The sequence below is a fragment of the Lichenostomus cassidix genome, chromosome 2 (genome assembly GCF_008360975.1).
Source record: "Lichenostomus cassidix isolate B80296 chromosome 2, HeHo_3.0, whole genome shotgun sequence".
Classification (NCBI taxonomy): domain Eukaryota; kingdom Metazoa; phylum Chordata; class Aves; order Passeriformes; family Meliphagidae; genus Lichenostomus; species Lichenostomus cassidix.
In genome coordinates, this window is record NC_139482.1 from 42,301,068 (window position 1) to 42,321,345 (window position 20,278).

The 20,278-nt window shown below is 37.8% G+C and overlaps 1 protein-coding gene across 1 annotated transcript in view; it reads right to left on the reverse strand.

Annotated features, from left to right (window-relative positions):
- ZNRF2 (zinc and ring finger 2) overlaps positions 1-20,278 on the reverse strand; it is a 56,735-nt gene that overhangs the window by 21,376 nt on the left and 15,081 nt on the right. The window contains exon 2 of the mRNA XM_085051233.1: positions 6,323-6,418. Coding sequence (XP_084907359.1) covers positions 6,323-6,418 — 96 coding nt within the window. The remainder of the gene's footprint in view (positions 1-6,322; positions 6,419-20,278) is intronic.

Sequence of the window (20,278 nt, forward strand, 5' to 3'; positions counted from 1 at the left end):
GAGATGAAAATTTTGTTTACTATAGTAATGTTCTACTGTCACCACATTAAACAAAATCTCAGAGTTCAATGGTTCTTTATATTTTCAAGAACTATGGAAGAAAACAGTTTTAAAGCATTAGGGAAACTGAATGAACCTCCTACATACTCTGGAGTATGTTCACAAGTACACAGGATCAAAAGAAAGAGTAAATATCACTATTTTAACTCCAAGCAGGGGATAAGTGTCTTTTTAGGTGTTCTGTTAAACTACCTTTTAAAGTATGCTCTTCTGCCTCCCCAGCATCCCTGAGGACAGAGCACAAAACCACCTAGGGCACAGTAAGAAGCTAGAAACTTTTAGCCAAGAATCTTGTTAAACTTTTAAAATGAAAGTACTGAGAAATTCTATGGAGAATTTTACACCTTGGTTAAAGTGGAATGAAATAACTGATCTGCCTTAGCATTATTTTGTACTCCTCTGCTGAAAGTCTAGTCCTATTAAAGGATGAGGACAAGGAGGAAGGCTTAAGCTTTTCCAGGCAGACTGGCAAGATGCCCTTTTGCAAGGTCTTTCAGGGTATGATCTCAGGAACCCTGGCAGAGAAATTAACTTGAACTTAATAATTCTTTACGTTCCTGAAGTTTGTTGAGTGCATCAGTCAAAACAGTTGAGAGCATCAGCCCTGCTGAATAAAATACTCTCCCTTGGTGCACAGAAATGACTAAGGAAATCGAGTCACTGAAGTGGGCAGGACTACCAGGATCATGCACTTTGGTGCTTCAAACATTAGGTTATGGTGCACTGGTTTCCTTTCCTTCTACCGAGTAATATGAACTCAACAAGTTTTGGCAAAAGTATCTTGCCCCAAAGATGTTGAAACAGACAGCAATCAACAAAGCCTGTAACTTGTGTTAGTAAAAATTAGGTCAGCCCCATTCACAAAGAATGTCTCCAAAATATTTTTATTTAGTCCTTTAGGTGATTCATGCCAGTATTTAAGTATATGCTCTTGATCAAGATGCATGTTGTAGTTGTCATTTTGATGCTGACAACTCCTCTAGAAGGATTATTGCTTACACAGATTCCAGCTCAAGATTCTGACACCTGCTCACATGCAGGCCTCAGCATGTGGCAGTCCCAGCAAGAAATGCTTTCTTCATAAGACTCAACCCAAATCAAACTGATTTAGAACAAAAATCAATGTGTTTAAATCACACCAAAACCCTGCTTTGCATCCTCGCTAATCTGAATCAATTGCATTGCTGTAGCCCAAGTCAATTTGAGATTGGCTCAGCTGGTCAGAGCATGGTGCTAACACCACTGAGGCTGTGGATTCAATCCCTGTGTGGGGACCTTAATGAGCTGGACTCAATGATCCTTGTGGGTCCTTTCCAACTCAGAATATCCTCTGATTCTGTGAATTTGGTTAAATGGCATGGGAGCATTTGACTATTTCTGCCTGGTGATAGACCAAACACCCCAGAAAACACAGGACATTGCCAGACAGGAAGAGAATATTGAGTTCCATTCCTGATTTTCCTTCTGGAACACATACCTTAATTTTTAATATTCTGTCTGTAACAGTTTTCCACATAGTAATTCTCCATTTCAAAGGAATTTGATAAGCTCTTAATATAAAATTGTATCTGTAATCCCTGCTATCTGTGATGTCTGATCTCCTGCTGTTTTTCAATATGATAGGTCTAAAAAATTTCACTTATTGTGATTTAAAAAGAAAAATTACAAAGTCCTTACTCAGGTAAGGAAAAAACCTTCAGCAGTTCGTGCACTGGATGTCTCAACATTCTTCCTCTCTGAATTACACCAGTGGAAGTGTAATTTTCCCTTTAAAATGAACCTCAGTAGATAAATCAGACCCACTGCCATATGTGAATGAAATGCAGAGTGGCCTGAGCAAGAGCAGCACTGATGTCAAAGCAGCACCACCCCTGAGCGAGCGGCTTTGAGGAGATCAGCTTAGAAACTTTCCAGTAGAACACCATTCCAACAGAAAGTGCTGACTTGATGAAACCCAAAATATTCCACAGGAATGTGCTAATTCAGTCAAAACTTTTGAAAGAGGAAAGGCCGGCTCGCCAAGCCAGCCAACCAGTCTAGTGAGCTGACTGGCTCTCCCCAGCTCTCTGGGGTCACTGGCTTCCCCATCTGGCCAGGTGCCAGGCTGCTATCCCTGCCCTCTGAGGGCCCCTCTATTAATAATAAAAATAATGGAGTCTTACAAAGTGTGCTGAGAAGCAAACAAAGGAATTTAGAAATGAAAACCAGAATTATTTCAGAGCCAACTTCAAGGTTACATCAGAAGGAATTGGGTGCATTTGTTGTAAAGCATCTAAAGACACAAGGCTCTCCTGTGTCTCCTCAATTTTTCATAAAACATCTTCCAGTGAAAAAAACCTGTATCAATATTGTAACAACACAAAAGAAACAATAATTACATTCAAAACCCAGACTTCACCAGGCACCTCTAATCACCAGCAAGGAGTTTAAGTTGCTTACAAACCACTGAGGAAATTCACATAAATGCCCCTGCCTGACCAAAACACAGGGATACAGTGTAAAGCAACACCTTTCACAGAGTAGTCCCAAACTGGGCTCCCTGCTTAACTCACCATGACAAATTTGAACAAGATGGTGTAAGGGGCCTCATTTAACACTGTGGAGAAGCTCAAAGGAATAGGTATGGCTGCACAATATTTTAGCAATCTTTTTTAAAAAAATCCTGTCAACTAGCACATTCTTCATAAAACTGGCTTTTGGCAACCTGTGGTTAACCAGTGCATGGGACCTACTCTGGCTCCTCATCAACTCAGCAAGTAACAGCATTTGGTAATTGCTAAGAATGGTGATACTGTCTTAAAAAACCTAACACCACAATGATTTTTGCACAATGCCATTCATTTAACCAGCTTTTGTAAAAAATGCCTAGATATTGGTCCATGTGTGAACACCACAAGTAGTTTAAGAAACATGGAACAAAGTCCCACAGAAAAAAAGAAAGAGCTCTTTTTACAGGCCAAATTGAGTCAGCAATGAGATAGCTGTTGCAGGCAAGTCACATGATTTTGAAAGAATAAGGCTAATAAAATGTACTGATATATTTATATGAAAATCAGCACAATTTCCAGCATAGAACTGAGACAATTTTCTGACCACTCTTTCAGAAAACACATGTAAATCAGACAGCTGCCCGAGTTTGCAGTTCACTGACCCTTTCAATTGCCAAATGCAATGCACAAAGGTAGCTCAGAAACCAATTAGAGATTGGCTGGGAGGACTCATTAATTTATTTAAACCTCAAATTACAACTAAGCAGTCATACATTTTTCTGGGGGAGACTGTATGCCTCAGACTCATATTTAAAAAGAAAGATTTGTCTTCTCAGAATGACAAAATACATCCAATTTGCTCCCTCGTGTTTCTTAGAAGGAACAACTAATACATTTACAGCACCATGAGGAAACATCTAGCACAGAACTAGACATAAGCAGTCAATCCAACTGCTCATTCTCTAAATATGCACCTGCAAAGTCTAAGGCTCCCTTCAACTACTTGCAACACAAAACTCAGAGACAAAAGAAGGTGAGGGGAAAAAAGCAAAGAAAAAGAAAAATATTTTTTTCCTTCTAGTGATAATAGGACTGGGAAATATTAGTGACCAACACAAGCAAACGATGCCTGGTTGGCTCTATTTGAGTATATATGGCATAAGGCCAAGATAACAATGAGAAAGTAAAGCATAAAGAGATGCCTTCCATTTTGGAAGAAGGTATCAAAAGTTGACAACAGCATCTTTTCTTCTCTAAAACAAAACTTGAGATGCCATTGGCTTATGGAAAAAGGCAGATTCATCACTGATCTCATGATGACAAACAGTAAAATAGGCAAGAAAAAAAAGCATGCATATAGACATTCTTATGCAGGTCTGGGCCTGAAATCATGGCAGCATTAAGTTACCAATCTGCTAGTTAACTTTCTTTCATTAGCTTCATTAAAGGGACCACAACTGTACCACAAAGTATCAACTGAACACTGCACAACACAGAAGCCATATCCTCAATTTCTTCGTGCTGCAGTAATTTAAACAGCCAGCCATAGGCTATAATTTGAGATTTAGTCTGTGACTCCAGGAGCTAATCAAATGGAGCCACAAGGATCAATAGGCACTTCTCTGAAGTGTTTATGAAAATGAGACCATATATTCTGAGTGAGTATCTCTCTCAAACCAGCCTACCTAATTTGATAGTTTTCTTATTTCACGCTTACATAACCATTTCCTAGAATCAGTTTCTGAGGCTCACAGACACACTCCTAAACTGAGAGATGACATGCTGCTCATATTATGACATGCTAACTCACTGCATTGCCTGCAACCGCTTTTGTCACGCTACAGATTATCCAGCGTGGCTTCAGCTGCCACTCACAAGCTTTACTTCTGCTCCTTTGTCGACTTAAAAAACTGTGCAAAGGTAACAAGATGGCCCAAAGGAGCTCCAACCAGCAGTGTGTCAGCTGAGAGAAACAGTGCAGGAAGGAAAGAAGTCTGAATATGGCACCACTGTGATTCAAACAAACATCACATATGATACTGAGAGGTTACATTATGTAATTGCCATATCTTCAAACAAAAGTTAGTCAGCTGAGTGCACTCTTATGTACATGTAGGAAGCAGCAGGGGCAAAGGATTTCAGTCAGTCAACTCATAATTTGTGCACATCCCATCGGATGGATTTGTGCCAGAGCTTGTTCTCTGCCAGTCTGCCTTCTCCTGCTCCACCCTAACTGATCCCAAGTGCATTATCCCACCCTGACTGGGGTGACTAGTCTGCTTCTCTTCTCTCTAATGTCCAACATCCCTCAGTACACAACTTACCTTGGAAAATCCTCAGACCTAAATTTAAAAAGGAAAAACAAATAGAGAAAAAGCTCTCTCTGTTAGATGAAGTCAACCTTCTTAAATATGTGTGGTAACACCAGGAAGAAAAAAAAAAATATTTACTTTTCCTAAGTACTGTGCTTTCAAATGGATTTCACAACTCTAAGCATATGATTTCAAATTATTTTTGCAATTAAGGCCCAGTAGTATTGGACAGCATTATGCTAGCCAAAGAATAAGGTGGGCACAACCATTCAAGTCTTGTACCAATAAAAACGTTCAGTGTAGAATACCATTACAGCAAGGTACCTGGAGGGTCAAAGAGCCCATAACACTGCAGGTTATTTATGTAGTAAATAACTTATATTGGAAGTGACCTCTGGTGGTCTTCTGGTCCAGTCCTTCACTCAAAGCATGACCAAGTTAAACTAAATTGCTCAAGGATGGAGGTTACACAACCTCTTCAAGTGCCTACTACTGCATTTGACCAACCTAATTATGTGACACTTCTACTTTATACTGAATCAGATTTTTCCCTGGCATAACTCGCGAGCATCAACTTTCAGCTTCTTGCTGTGCACCTCCAAAAAAAAGTCCAGCTCCCTCTCCTCTCTACAGTTTCTTCCTAACTGCATTCTGCTCTCACATCTGATCCCTGGTGAACAATAATCTCATTGAAGATGCACTGTAAGATTTTCTGCCAAAGCAGGCACTAAAATTTCAGTGAGATTTTCTAATTCCTAGTTTCCTGAAGCATTTTTGTGTGCTCACAATAGAATTGAGTGCCAGCCTCAGCCACAGTGGTAGAAAGGTTTGATCCCAATGGCAGAAGCCCTATTGGTCTTGCATTAAAGGTTGCCTAGAAGGAGAGCTTAGTAGCAGGGGGAAAAAACAGCACTACTACAGGCAATTCATTTTATATTGGCCAGTTTGATTAAAATAACAAAAACATATAACTAGTCTTTATGAAGTAACACATACGCAATCTGCTGAAGAAGGAGAAGTTCTTTAGTTCATTCACAAAAGGGTAATTTTCTTGAATTATGTGCAAATGCACAGCATGTCAAGTGACAGTCCTTAATAAAGTCCCCAGGAGACTCAACTGACCCACCTCACTACTTGATGTCATTAGATGAAAGGATGTGTAAGCTACACATATCTCAAGTGGACAATAAACACACACTGACCAATCATCAAAAATGGAATAAACACATTCAAACAAGAATAATTTTATACACTTGTGGAACATGGGGCAAATGATATTGGTATGCAGTGTAAAAAGACCAAGTTCTTAGGAATTAATTTGAAAAAGTAAACTACAAGGGAAAAACCTCCATAATTTCTGAGTCCACGAAACTAGTTACCAGAATATCTTATTAAGTAAAGGATTATTATCACACTGATGTTTAAAATGAATAAAAAATTATCAGCTCACTTCCTTCTTACCATTGTAGGTTATCCTTGGTTTTGTCAAACACATCACAAGATGTAAATCCATTTCATCAGAAGATACAAATTTTGAACATACAGGGCACTTGAATCCTATGGAAAATAAAAACATGTAAGTGTGAGCATACTCAACCATGTAGCAAATACATATATTCAAGCCAAAAAACTATTCTGCACACATGAAAAGGAAGAAAAAAGAAATCCTGGGAGCTTTTCCTTTTTGACCTGATATTTCTTATATAAATATGATTCCCTTGATTTCAAAAGATATCAAAATGGACCATTGTTTCTGGAAATCATTCTGTTGACAATTGCAAACACTGCTAGCACCTGTGGAACACAAACTTTCCCAACAACTTTAAGAACAATTCAGGGCAGGAGCAAGAGGATCATACAACTCTACTAAAACAGAAATTAGAAGAGTATGGAGGACACAGCCATTAAAATTTGAACTTGGGTAGGAACCCTGAATTAACATGTTCATTTTTACTAGGAATTGCACTGAAACTTTAACCAAGGATCTCGGTTTTACGCCTCATCATACAAGCTGGAGCATCTTTTACCAGTCTGGGGCACTGGGAAAATATTAACTCAGGGGTGTTGCCTCACCTACTGAATCACTAATATTTCCTGTAGCACTGAATTTGTTTGACTGCTCTCATCCTAGCCAAGCATGACCTTGTTTAGCTTTTGAGGTCACTGCCTCAGGCAACATGGGGTAAAGAATAATTAAGACAGTCTGGATTGTGATGCAACTGCATAACAGTCTATGACAAAAGTGCTTAATACCTTAATTTATGTCATTGCCAAAGACAGCAGTTAAAGGACAAGATCATCTGGACAACTTTTACAGTACACAGAAAAGCCTGATTGATTTTGATCTGCTGAATAATTAACACACAAGTGAGAGACAAAAAAAACACTAACAAGGATCTTGATGCATAGTAGTTGTTAAGGAGTACACCTACAGGCAGACTGTCCAATAGGACAGCATTTGGCAGAAGTATCTAAACTACATCCATGCTCATTACAAAGGCACAACTTTTCCTCTGACGCTAGTGAAGAGTAATGATGCAGGTCTGTATAAAAGGTTACTGCACCTCCCACCAACATGACCATCTGGGCTTGCTCCCACATGTTTTAGTTTGTTGCCCTTACTTTTGTACTTCTAACCTTGGGAGACCACAATAAACCAAGTCAGTCAAGGATGATGAGCAACTTGATGTTGCACTTTCAAGTTACTGATGCCTGAGAATTTACATCATTATTGTTAATTATTATCCAGATGTAGATCAAGCAACTAACCTGAAGCATTAGCACTTGATACAAGTTCTGCACTTCCTTTACCAAGAAAATTATTGATTTCTTATGGGCAACTAATAGGAAGCAAGGCAAAGAGGGCAGCTAGTAACAGCCATAAGAAACTCAAGGCAGCAGCTGAACATGTGCTGGAAACCACTTCCTGAGATAAAGTACAGTTCTGCTTCTTCCAATTTTAGAAATATCTATTTCTTCTTTGAGTCAACCTTACACTTCAGTTTAAATATTGCTCTTCTCTCCTTAATTTTAATCCTCCTCTCCCAACCCACATCTTTACAAACAACAGTTACAGTGACTGATCAATAAGCATAGCACAGCCAAACACATCTTTTGGAAAAAACAAGTTGAAAGGATTAATCTATTTGTTGAAGGGTTTATCAGTGACCTTTCAGCCACTGTGTAGCCTCCTTCACTTAGGCTACATCTCAACATGACTAAAATCAAAATTAGTGCCTCAGTCCTCCAAACACCCAAACCCACCCATTACTGTTTTGTTAACGGTTTCTTCAAAAACTGGCCCAGGGTAAATTTTCTCTCTCTTTCTTTATCACCCTAATGCTGCTGATTACTGGGTTTTGACTAGACTTAAGACCCATACATTATTCTCATTTATATGCTCCTATAAGGCATAAGTGACAGCAGTTTGATGTGAAAAAAACCATAACTTCCTTATATTCTTCAGACGGAGTCCTGCTGTGACAGAAGGGAGTGTTTGCATTACAGCAAGTTAACATTTATGTTCATGGCTAGTTAAGCACTAAGACAGTCATTAACAGGTTCCCTCTGCTTTCTGGACAGAACTCCTCTAGCTTATCCCCCAGAGTCATCAGCACATGTAATTGGGAGTGACAGGGGGCAGGGACAACCACCAACAGGTCCTTAGAAGCATTGTTGAAATTAAAAGTGTTATTAAGAAGGTACATATCCCAGGAATTCTTGAAGGAAATACTCTAATTCAAATAAGGGAGAGCTTGAGTAAATAATAATGGTAATAATGATAATTATAACAATAATACGGCTTTTACTTAAAACCATGCTTGAAGACACCACTGTGAAAAATCTTTCTGGTTATCCACCTAGAGTATTCAGATGAATGTGCTTTAGCTACCATGCACCTGCCCTTAAACCTAGTGAACCATCTGCATTCAAGCAACTTACTAAGTATTTTAACAATACATTTTGTTGTGGCTTGTCCTGTATCAGGGGGAATGTGAAGGTAATGGTTAAACAACTACAAACATCCTCCTGACACAGCAAGTCTGGGATAACTGATTGCTGTAGCTCTACTCAGTGTGCAGAACCAAAGCACCCAAAGAACAGAGGACATCACACTTAACTAAGTTTTAAGGAGCAACTTGGATGACAGAGGTAAAAGGTATATTTGTGGAAAATATGCTTTTCCAGTGACCAGAATCAGCTGCATGCCAGAGACTAGCATAATAGCAGACAAAGAGCCTTGGGCTCACAACACTTGCTGAAACATTCCTTAAATACAAGTGAAATCCAATTTCTCATTCCTTCACAATGTTCTGCTGCAATCCAGCTCCCGGATTTAGCCATCTTCCCCAAGAGATGCATCGTATAAGTCTTGTGTAAAGGAAATTATTATTTCCAACTCCTTTTAGTAACCCCAAAGAACAGAGTATTTTGACTACAGACACAATATTTACTTTATTCTAACCAGATTTGAAAAACATAAATAAGTGAACAATCAACATCCACAAGTGAGTTAAAGGTCCTTAAAAAAGCTGGTTATTTCCCACCTTTCCTCAAATCAGAAGGCAACAGTTTCATGACCCAGTTTACAATTAAGTACTCGGTAAGAACAAAGACTCTATTGTACCCCTGCCCAGCAGGCTAACAACATTTATAGCCTATGTTTGTTTTTAACTTCATCTCAAGGAACAATTCCAATAACTTAAAGAAGGTTTCACATGACTTTAACAATCAGCAACAGGTCAGAAATAACTTGCTCTCTACATGACTTGTTTTACTGAGTTTTGTAGGTAAAGAATGCATTCACAGACATTTGGACAATAAAGTGGAAGTAGTTATCAGATGAGGTAGCATCACATGAAGCATCTTCGAAAAACCTAGGAAACTCAATTAACTACTTTCTCACTCTCTTTACAAGAAGAGCACAACAGATAATATATGGTTCTAGGTAACAATCAAGCTCTTAGGAAGGAGTTGGTTTTACAGCATTCCTTATTTTTATCCAAGATGATAAACTATTCCCTTTGTATTAGTGTTGTTACTGTTGGCACATCTCTGCAAAGTTGTCCTTCCTTCTCCCATAGTAGAGAACTCTGCGTGTGACACACTGAAGAACCACCTCTCACCCCATTCCCTACATACAGAACAGCAGCACTAAAGAGCTGAGCACCAAAACTGAGCAAGCACACACCTCTAGCTGACTTTTACAACTGCATCTTAAGGAGGGCAGGCAGCCAAGTTCTTACAAGCTCCCACCATCTAGTTTCACAACCCAGACTACAATACTGAAAGTAATACGTTACTTAAAACAAAACCAAAATCCTGGGAAAAAAAGTAAAATTACAAGAAATGGAGACAGAACAGAAAGTTGCAGTACAACTACTAGAAAATCCCAAGGAGGCACAGAAAGTTTGAAATAACTAAACCTGCCTATCAGGGCTTGTATCAGAGGTGAATTCCGTCTCTCATTCTCTCTTGAATGTATCCCTTTCTTCAGATTCGGACATCTTTTGCAAGTGAACCTCCAGTTATCAAAAAAATCCCATCTTCTCTCACATCCATCTACCAAACTCATAATTTTAATCTCTGGCAGGCTTAGGAACTACCCACAGGGACAGGTTGATGGGTGGCCACTCATTCTATCTGTACCAATTTCAACCTCTTAGTGATACCTTACGGTGTTTTCTTTGTTTTGCAAACATCATACAGCTTAACTTGCACTTCAGAGCACAGCAGAGCAAACATAAAACATCCAATGAATAACAAACTCCTGGATCTCTAAGATTTTTACGAAATCATGCTGGCACTTATTTTGGAATATCTAGTTCGTGGTGCAAAAAAAGAACTACTAAGAGCTTTCAGACAACACAGTGCAGAGTGTCACAGTACTGCACATAAAGGAAACACGCTGAAGCAGTGCTAGACTTGCACAGAAGACTGGATGATCCTTTCAGTCAGTATTAAGCAGTTGTAGCAAGAAGTAAGCACAAATAAAACCTGCACCAACACAAAAGATTGAATAAGCCTGATCAGAGTAACTTTTCAGCTGAAAACATCAACTGGAACACTGCCAAAGCCAAACTAAAAGTAGAGTGGGAGCAGCTGCTCTTTTAAAGTATGCAGCATATTACTATTTTAAGTCTTTGTATCCTTGTGTTTTCAAATAAGATGGTTAAATCCACCTTGTTTTGCATTTAAAGAAGTCGTAAGAAAAAAGAAATCCTTGCATCCACACACTTTTTCTAAGGTGTATTTGAGAACAAGAAGCCTGACAAATGTTACTTGCATATTCACACATGGTCTTTGGTACTTAGGAAAAGAAGTACAGACAATCTGGAAGCACAGCATCCAGCAAATATGATGGTATGAGGGTAGTATGCAAAATGACTATCACACAAAGAAAGCCTGCATAATGATGCTAAAAGGAAACAATAAAACACAAAAAAGAGTTGATTACTTATGTGTTCAGTAGACATGGAAAACAGTCAGTATCTGCTCAGTATAAAACACATGTACACACACTGGAAAGCGTGCGTCCTTTATCATTTTCCCCTAGTCTGAAAAAAACCAGGTTACTCTAATCTTTCCTCATAGGCCCTGACGCCTAAACCTTTTATTCCTCTTGCTGTCCTCTGGCCTCTCTCCAACCTTAGTGTGGTGCATTGCCAAGAACTGGGCAGAGCTTTCAGGCTAAGACTTCACAAGTCCTAACCAGAAATTAATACTTACCTACCACATTGTTCCATTACACTAGGTATTAGCTATATATAGATCTCTCTATACACAGTGATATCTCTTTTATGTGTGTATATATAGGTAGGTATATTTTAAACAAACCAAGAGGTGATTGGCTCATTCCTCTCATGTCTCACAACAAACCCTAAATATTCAGCAGAACTGCTGCTAGCCAAGTCCCATTTTCAGTGTTATATTTCTGCTCACTTTTAGTAACACTCATCTGCCATTTTTAATCAATTATGAGCACTCTTCTAACTTGTAAAAAACAATTATGGACACAAATTTTTCCCTCCATAGTGCTTACTATGGTACGCTATTATGCTATGCTACTAAATTCTGCTAAACAAGTTTAGCATTTTTAGTTTTTTTCAAGTGCCCAGACTCCAAAAAAAAGTTGACTGAAAACAGACCCACAGAAGACCACTGTGATACTTGATTTGAATTGTTTTCCTAGAGCAGCTGCAGGATTTTTTTCCCCAACTACTTCAGCATCCACCTACTTTTTCATCCAGACTGGCTAATAAGAAGGTATATCAAAATAACATAAATATTTTAACGTCAAAGCATATTGCCTCTACTTCTTCCACTTCTTCCCTTTTTATTCAGCTGTGTAGAAGACAATGAAGTGAGATTTTAAGAACAGCAGAAAAATAAATGGAAATCATTCAGATTCTCAGTGAAATAACAGATCTGGTCAAGAAAAAATTCTGTTACTCCCTCTGTAAACTAATTTGTAAAACTTAAAGAAGTTAAAAAAATAAAAAGAAGAAGCTGTCCAGTAAAGACCACATGGTCAATCAGAGTTATATGGCCAGAGAATTCCCTCTTCTTCTCAGACAGCTGAAATGGAAAAACAGAATAAGTAATTCTGGAAGCTCAAAACCAGGAAGCTTTGTACATGAAAGCACATTGCTTTAACACAGCTAACATCTTACCTGGCATGTTTACCCTAACCATCAAAGAGAATATGAAAATGATTTCACACTAAATTCAAGAACAAAGAACTAACATTTAAAAAATGACATTTGCTCTTTAGAAAGCAAAAGAAAATAGAGCATTACCAAGTCCCTGGGAACCTTCTACCGGAAAATTTCTAGGTGCTGTAGCTGCCAATACAAATGGCTACTCAGAGAAAATCTGCCATTTTATGGACATAAGTTTTGTTAAGGAAGAAAGTGTCTCAGTGAAAAATCACATCCATTTCTCTACCTTCCATCCTTCCTTATGTTGTTGATTATCTAAGCCAGGAGAACACAGCACTGTCTGGAAAGACTTCTGGAGATAAAAATAAATAAATACTCCCCTCACTTTGGGAGAGAATAGGCAATCAAATAGAAATAAGGAACACATTCTAAGATCTGTCTTTTCTGGAAAACTGAGCCACAATAAGAACAAATAAGCACTTATTTCAGGTTCATAACCTAGTGGGGTTTTCTTCCCCACTTTTGTGCTATAACACTGAAGTAAACAAACCCATGAATTCCATGAAGGAAACAAGGGATTTTCTCTTGTGTTTTCTGATTTAAATGTCCCACAGAACTCATGGGAAAGGGGGGGATATATAAAGTGGGGGATAAAAGTAAACCTGAACTATTTCAGTTAAGGAGTCCCCAGAATAATTAGAAAATACATGTTTGGATAATACTTCATCTCCTAAGCAAAAAGTTATTAAATACAGACTCTTATTATATAACTTCTTCAGCTCCCTTCATCTTGGTAAGTGGCAAACCTAGATCTTCAGCAGCAATCACTGAAAAATAATGCAGCACAGAATGAAGAAGAGAAATTGAACAAGACATTTTCTGACTCATAAACAAAGTCTTTATCAACTGCACAACTTCAGGTGTCTAATATCAATGTAAAAGTAACATCTGATGATGATTATAATTGACAGCTGCAGTTTTAGAAACTGAATGAACACAACCATTAAGAGAGAGAGGAAAAAATCCCAATTTTAATATATCTTGCAAATCAGAAGATGAAATCACAGGCAGGAAAGACCTGTGAAAAGATATTAACTTTTAACAGATAAAAAAGAACAGCTGTTATTAGGGGAACAGCCTTTTAAGAGTGACATTTCAGACTGATGCAAGCACCCAGCAAAGGGAGAAGAAAAGTTCTTTTTAGCGCCACGTGTTTTGTGGGTCAGTGTTACCCCACATCCCATCATCAACAGGGATCTGGAGTCAAGCTAAATGATAGATTGCTCAAGCCTCTGTCATCCAAAGTCCTACAGTACCTGCACTTTCAAGCTGACAAACACATAAAGAACAGTTTTTGAAGTCACTTGTAAGCTATAATTCACTCTTTAACTTACTACTTCATTACCTGCATTTGAGACATGTCACATCCCTCCCATCACAGATCCACACCACAAGTTTCTCAATGGACCTGAAGAAGCTGAAGACTGACAGGTGTGAGTATAAACTCTGGTTGGGAGCAAGCCTCGGTTTTCATGTAAAAAAGTCTCCACCCACATCCTAAACCCAGACCATTTTAGCTTTTAGCTTACCATGCTTGAAAAGCATATTTTCAGCTACCAACCAAAAACTCCATTTAACAATGAGACTTTGCCTAGAAGAACATCTTTCACTTCCATTGCATCTTTCCCAAGGGAGTGGGACAGGGAAGATAACCCAGGGAAACACACTTCACTTTTTCATGTCAGTATGATAACTCCCTTCCAAAATCTGACTCAAGGACAACAAAGGAAAGCCACACTTCTTCTCTCTCATGTCTTTCCATAATCAGATCTTTGGCAAGCAGAGACAAAAGCAAGGTGTCTCTCTAGCCACACTGGCAGGGTAACATCAGGAGTATGGGAAGAAACTAACCCTACCACCATTTCAGAGGCTTCTGTACACAAGTGGGGCTGCTTGCCACTCAGGTGAAACCTTGTGGAGCTGAGATATTGTCTGAATATGAAGTTCAGCCAGGGTGACACATTTTTGAGCCCAACTGACTACCTTCTTTGGAAAGCAAGTAGCCAGAAAGCAGTCAATGGTTCAGGGCACAAACGTATTTTATTTACACTTGGCAAGCAAGATCAACCTGTATAACAAGCTCAGTTCTTGAATCATCAGATGATGACAAATAACTCAGTGCAGGCCAGCTTAGAAGTCTGAAAACTTTTTAGCAAATGAAATGCCTGAAAACTCTTACTTCAGAGATACCCCATATTCCCATTGCTTTTTTCTTTTTAACTCACCTACCACAGTTCAAGGAGGAAGAATTCTCTCTCATTCCCAGTCTCTCCTGAACCTATATATTTGGTGTTCTCTTTTTTTTTTTTTTTTCTTTTTTTGCTACTCCCTCAATTTTCTCATATTGCCTGGAGCAACATTTTCCTCACACATCTGGAAAAGGTCTTTCCACTCATCATTTCACAATACAAGTGGAGGAAGACAGACAGGACAACTGTGTGCTGTTGTCAGAAGAAGGCCATTCTTGAGTAACTGAGTAATTTGGAAAGACAACTACAAATTTTTAAGTGCAGGGAACCAGTCTGTCTACACTCCCCTACCCTACCTCACACTGTCAATAAAGTCACTACTTTCAAAAATATACTAGGGTTAAAGAAAAAGTTTCCATTCAAAATCACATAATTGAAAAGAGAGTGTAGGAAGAGCTGCTCCAAGATCAGAATTATCAAGTCCTACTTTTTCAAAATGCACAGGAGTAAATATCTTGAAAACTTGTACTGTACAGCACAACAAATCTGATCAAAATTACGTGAAGCACGATAATAAGAGAGGAGAGGGTGGCTATACCATGCTGAGAATATATTTAAAGAGAGCTAAAAGGGAAGAGGTATGATGTGAAAATGACTGAATAATGGTTGACAAGGATGACTAAACACGTGAAACAGCATCTTGTGGGACGCAGAGAAGTCTTCTGAGCAAACTGGCCAAAATGCATACGAGGTCTTACGAAAAAAGAAATGGGAGAGACAAAGTAAACACTGCACTTGAAACCCAGCAGACAGGAACAAAGGAGCAAGCCCCAGGAGAAGGCAGCATCTTAGAAGACAGCACAGATAATGATGCTGCTTGAAAGCATGCAGAAGACAAAGTCTCTCGGAGAATCTGAGAACTATTACTCTACTACACAAACAAGGCGATAATGGAGACCTGAGAAAGCACAGCATTTACAGACAATCAGTCTGTTGTCTACAAAGTTTTTACCTAAGTAAGTGAGGGTAAAAAAAAAAAAAAAAAAAAAGGTCCTCACTAAGGCAAAACTTTGTAAAGTCTGATTTAGTCGAAATACTTACCAATAACCTACTTGCTCCTGCAGAAATAGAGGTAGCAGTGGCAAAAAAAAAAAAGGGGAAAACCAATCAATGACAAAAAAGTCAGAGTACAAAATAAAAAGATTACATCTGGGAAGAATATATGTAAGTAAAATGTTAAATTATTATGTGGGATGTTCCCAGGAGTTTATATATTCATTCCAAACATCATAATGATTCATTTCTTGACAGCAACATTAAATTATATATCAAAAGTACTTATTACATTTATTACTCAGTATAATAGGAAAATTTTACCTATTACAGTTTCAAGAAAGTCAAGGACAAAGGTTTCAAAGCATATTTATTTTCTTGTGCTTTTCATTTCAGTTTCATCACACATACAAGAATCTTTATTCCTTAAGCACAACAGCAGATTTTGATGTATTATTATACTCTGTATTTTCCCCCTTTATTTCTCAAAAATAGCAGTCTTCCACAGAAGACACCAAACTGGTGACAGTCAAGTAAGTAGGGCTGGTTGGTTGGTTATTCGGATTGAGGGGGGAGGTTTGGGGGTTTTTTTGTTGGGGAGGGAATTGTGGTTTTTGTTTGTTTGGTGGTGGTTTCTTGGTTTTTTTTTTTCCCCAGAGTATGGTTTATTAATAAGAATTGAACTTATTAGAAAAGTCTGAGCTGAGAAATACCATTCATTGTCAGAACAAAGGGATTTTGTTTAAGGATTAACTTTTTATTTAAAAGTACTGACATCTCTACTTATCATAAAGCAGCCTTTTGTTTTTAAATGGATAATTTAGTTCAGAAAAGTTCACTCTACATTGACCCATTTATTCTTCCAACTTGAAGAATATTTACCTTTGTGTATGGAGTATTAGCCAGACTAGGGTGTTGCATCATAAGAAGCCAGACATTTAACATAATTAAAGAGAATACTACAAAATGGGGAGAGATCCAAGGGTTGGTTAGAAACCACATTAATTTCAAAAGTGTTCACTGGACTGAAACCATTAAATTCCTCAGTATTAACATAATTTAAGAGTGTAACATGAATAACATACAAATTTTGGGAAAATGTGTTTTGGTAAAATGCGTTGCTGAAGTTTCAATAACGCACATCTATGTAATGTAACCACTAGTTTTGCAAAAGTTCCTATACCTAAGACAGAACCTTGTAAGAACATTTGAGAATGTACCATTGTGAAGAAAACAATCAAAAAAATTGGAAAAATCCAAAATGCCTAACAAGAGGAACAATAAAGAAGATGCATAATTAGTTCAGAAAAAGACAGATTTGATGTCAAAAAGGTATAACCCCCAATCAAGTTTCCTTAACTATTGTCACTAAAAAGTGATGAAAATCAAGCTATTGAGTTACATGCTTTAAACTTATCAATGACAGATCTGTCTTTATTTAGTTCTTCACCTCTGTTAAGAGAGTACACAGCACCCATAATATATTTTTGGCAAAATCTTCAAGAACATCTGTAAGTCACAAACCAACCAATATTTCAAATTATATGTTACACCATTGCTACCACAGCAACCGAGGCAGAAATGTAATTCTTGAATTTTCGTGGCTAAGATGTCACTGAATAAACTGTTCTTATTTTCTGTATCACACAGAAAGTATCCTTTGTAAGGAATGCTGTTGAGCATTTCCTATTTTTTAGCTGTTTACAACTGCTGCGTTGGTCTATCAGTCAAACTGTTGAGAAATTTGATTCGTTACCCATTTAAAACATCTATGTGTAGAAGAGAACATTAACCAGATCATGCTAATAAGATGCACATATGCATGCATACACACACAGAGAGTATAGATTGTAAAGAAGTTTTAACAGGGATCTGCAGTGGGAAAAAGATTGATTAAATGATAGTTTGACTTTTCAGCAGTTTGGAAAAAAAACAACACAGCAACTCAAATGTTTTTACTTAACTTGCCCTTAACTACCATTTTTGGGAGCTTAATAGAAGCTCTTAAGGGAGGCCTGGCATTCCTGCCACAAGAGCACACTCCTCTCTAGAGGAGGTGTTGCTATACCTGTCCTTTACAGCAGTTGAATCAAACCAGAGATCAGTAAGCCAAGAGATATGCCACTATGAGAAACTTACTTTTATTGGGTTTTTTCCCATGAAATGATGCAATACTCAATACAATTCCTCGCTGTGAGCAGTGCAAACTTTAAACTGCCAAAGTTACATCTCTGCTTTATAGAACTATGTAGGCATTGTACCATTTGTTCTATTATTCCTGTAACCTCCAACAGCAGTTTCTGGTCTGGAAGACATCTCTGCAGGGCTGTGGGCACACTACAGAAAACTAACACTTCTCTAATCCTTCAGAGAGTTTCTCCAGCTCCAGGTTGAAAAATGAGTGAATGCTGAACTTGTTCTGTGAACAGAAGACTACATTCTCTGTCAGGTACCTTGCACAGAACATGGTAGGACAGACAGAAATTCTGCTCCTGGTGTAAAATTGGTGCTTAGCTAAAACTGCATGAGAACTGTCCAGAAGCTGGCCTAAGAGGAAAAAATAGATACAGTTGGAAGGGTTATGTCATATATATAGTAATATAATTCTTTTATACATGAGAATACATTTTTGGATAGAAGTCAACACAAACAAGAAAAGTGTCCTTCTTCACTAATTAAGGAAGGATGTTCACAGTACTTAACATCTACACAATGACTTCCAGAAGAAAAACAAAACCTTAACTCATTCACCAATTTTCTACCTGCAATAAACGAAATTCATGTGCATTGCACTAAATCTTGAGAAGGACTGATCTTGTTACACTGTCAACTAGTTACTCTAGAGCCATACAGTGACAGCTTCAAGGGGAAACAGTTGATCTAGGCTCTGAAAAACCAAATCAACTGTGTGTCAATTCACTGTGTCAGTAACCTACAACACAGGTGGTATTATAAATCCTGCAGTACCTTATTGTTGCTCTTGGCCTGGCCTGGTTTGTCAACAAGTTGAGGGCAGTGCCATCCACAAAATAAAACAGCAAGCCTTCAGGAATCAATTCCAAACACTAAAAGAATAATAGAGTACTCTGATCTATTAATATTCTGGCAAGAACACGCATACACAAATCTGAGTCTTTAAAACCAATTTAGACAAAAATTCTGATCTCAAATGTATTCCTATGGACAGCTACAAAGCTTCCTTATTCTTCATAGACAAATGGCTTGTACACAAGCAATTTATGAAAGATACAGGAACATCTTCTAAAGTATCAGTTATGACAACTTGTATTATCAATTCCTATTCCCTCGGGAACAATTTTACAGAAATAAACTGAAAATTAAGCAAGGCAAAAAAAAAATCCTTATAAAACTGCTAGCTTTTGTCTTGCACAGGCTGACCTATTAAAGTAGGTTTTAAATTTATTTAATATAAATGTAAATGTACATGGTGGGTTCCACCCCCAACCAAGCAAATACAAATAGCATTTCATTCACTGTCCAATCTCTGTATGTTTATGTAACTATTCAGGGAACAAACTGTTCTTAAACCAAACCTAAGAAATCAGAATACCAGGGAAATAACTTCTAGAATGTGACTCTGATAAAAACCCTTGACTTATAAATAGAATCATGTTATATGTCATCTCTCAAATGAAGCAGGATTAAGGGGAGGAAAAGAAAATAATATTGGAAGGTAGAATGCAGCTCTGGAAATTACCCAACAACTTGCCACAGTTCCCAGATATATGGCAGGGGTCCAACCTAAACAAAGCAAAGTTACCCATAACTTAGGGACAAGTGATTTGGAAACACATCTTTTCCAGGACACTAAGAAAACTCTAATAATAACTTTGTTTAATGATGGATTTCCATTTTTCATTTAGAAAATACACTCCAACAATTGAAATAGCAAACCCAGTTTCTTTTCTTTTCTTCCTGAAATTCACCTTATTTTTTCCAGTAGGGAGGGAGTGAAAGAAATGCATGTGGGTTTCTTATTTATTTGTTTAGTAGCAAACTGAATAAAGGTGCCAATGTTCTTAAAGAACCTGGTGTAATGATATGGTAGTAGTATACCAAAAGGTCTTCAGCATAAAAAGGAATTAATGTTTACTTAGGATTCCCACTCCTAAGGAAAATCCTGCAAGACATTGCTAAAAAGATAACCGTAAGTACAGGAAAAAAGCACATACTATCTTAAATAAACTGCACTTAACAATATTAAAAAAAAAAAATTCAAACCCCATAGCTCATTGCTCTCCACAGCAGGGTCATAAGAAGAAAGGGAAAAGGTCACTAAAGCATTTGCAAAACTTGTTTTCACACAGGAATTGAAGTATTACTGTGTTTACCATCTTGGCTTTAAAAGCCATTAAGTGAAATTAATTATTCACGTGTTTTGGTCTTTTTCCTCCAAACACAAGATGGATCTTGTCTTGTTATCTCAGCATTAC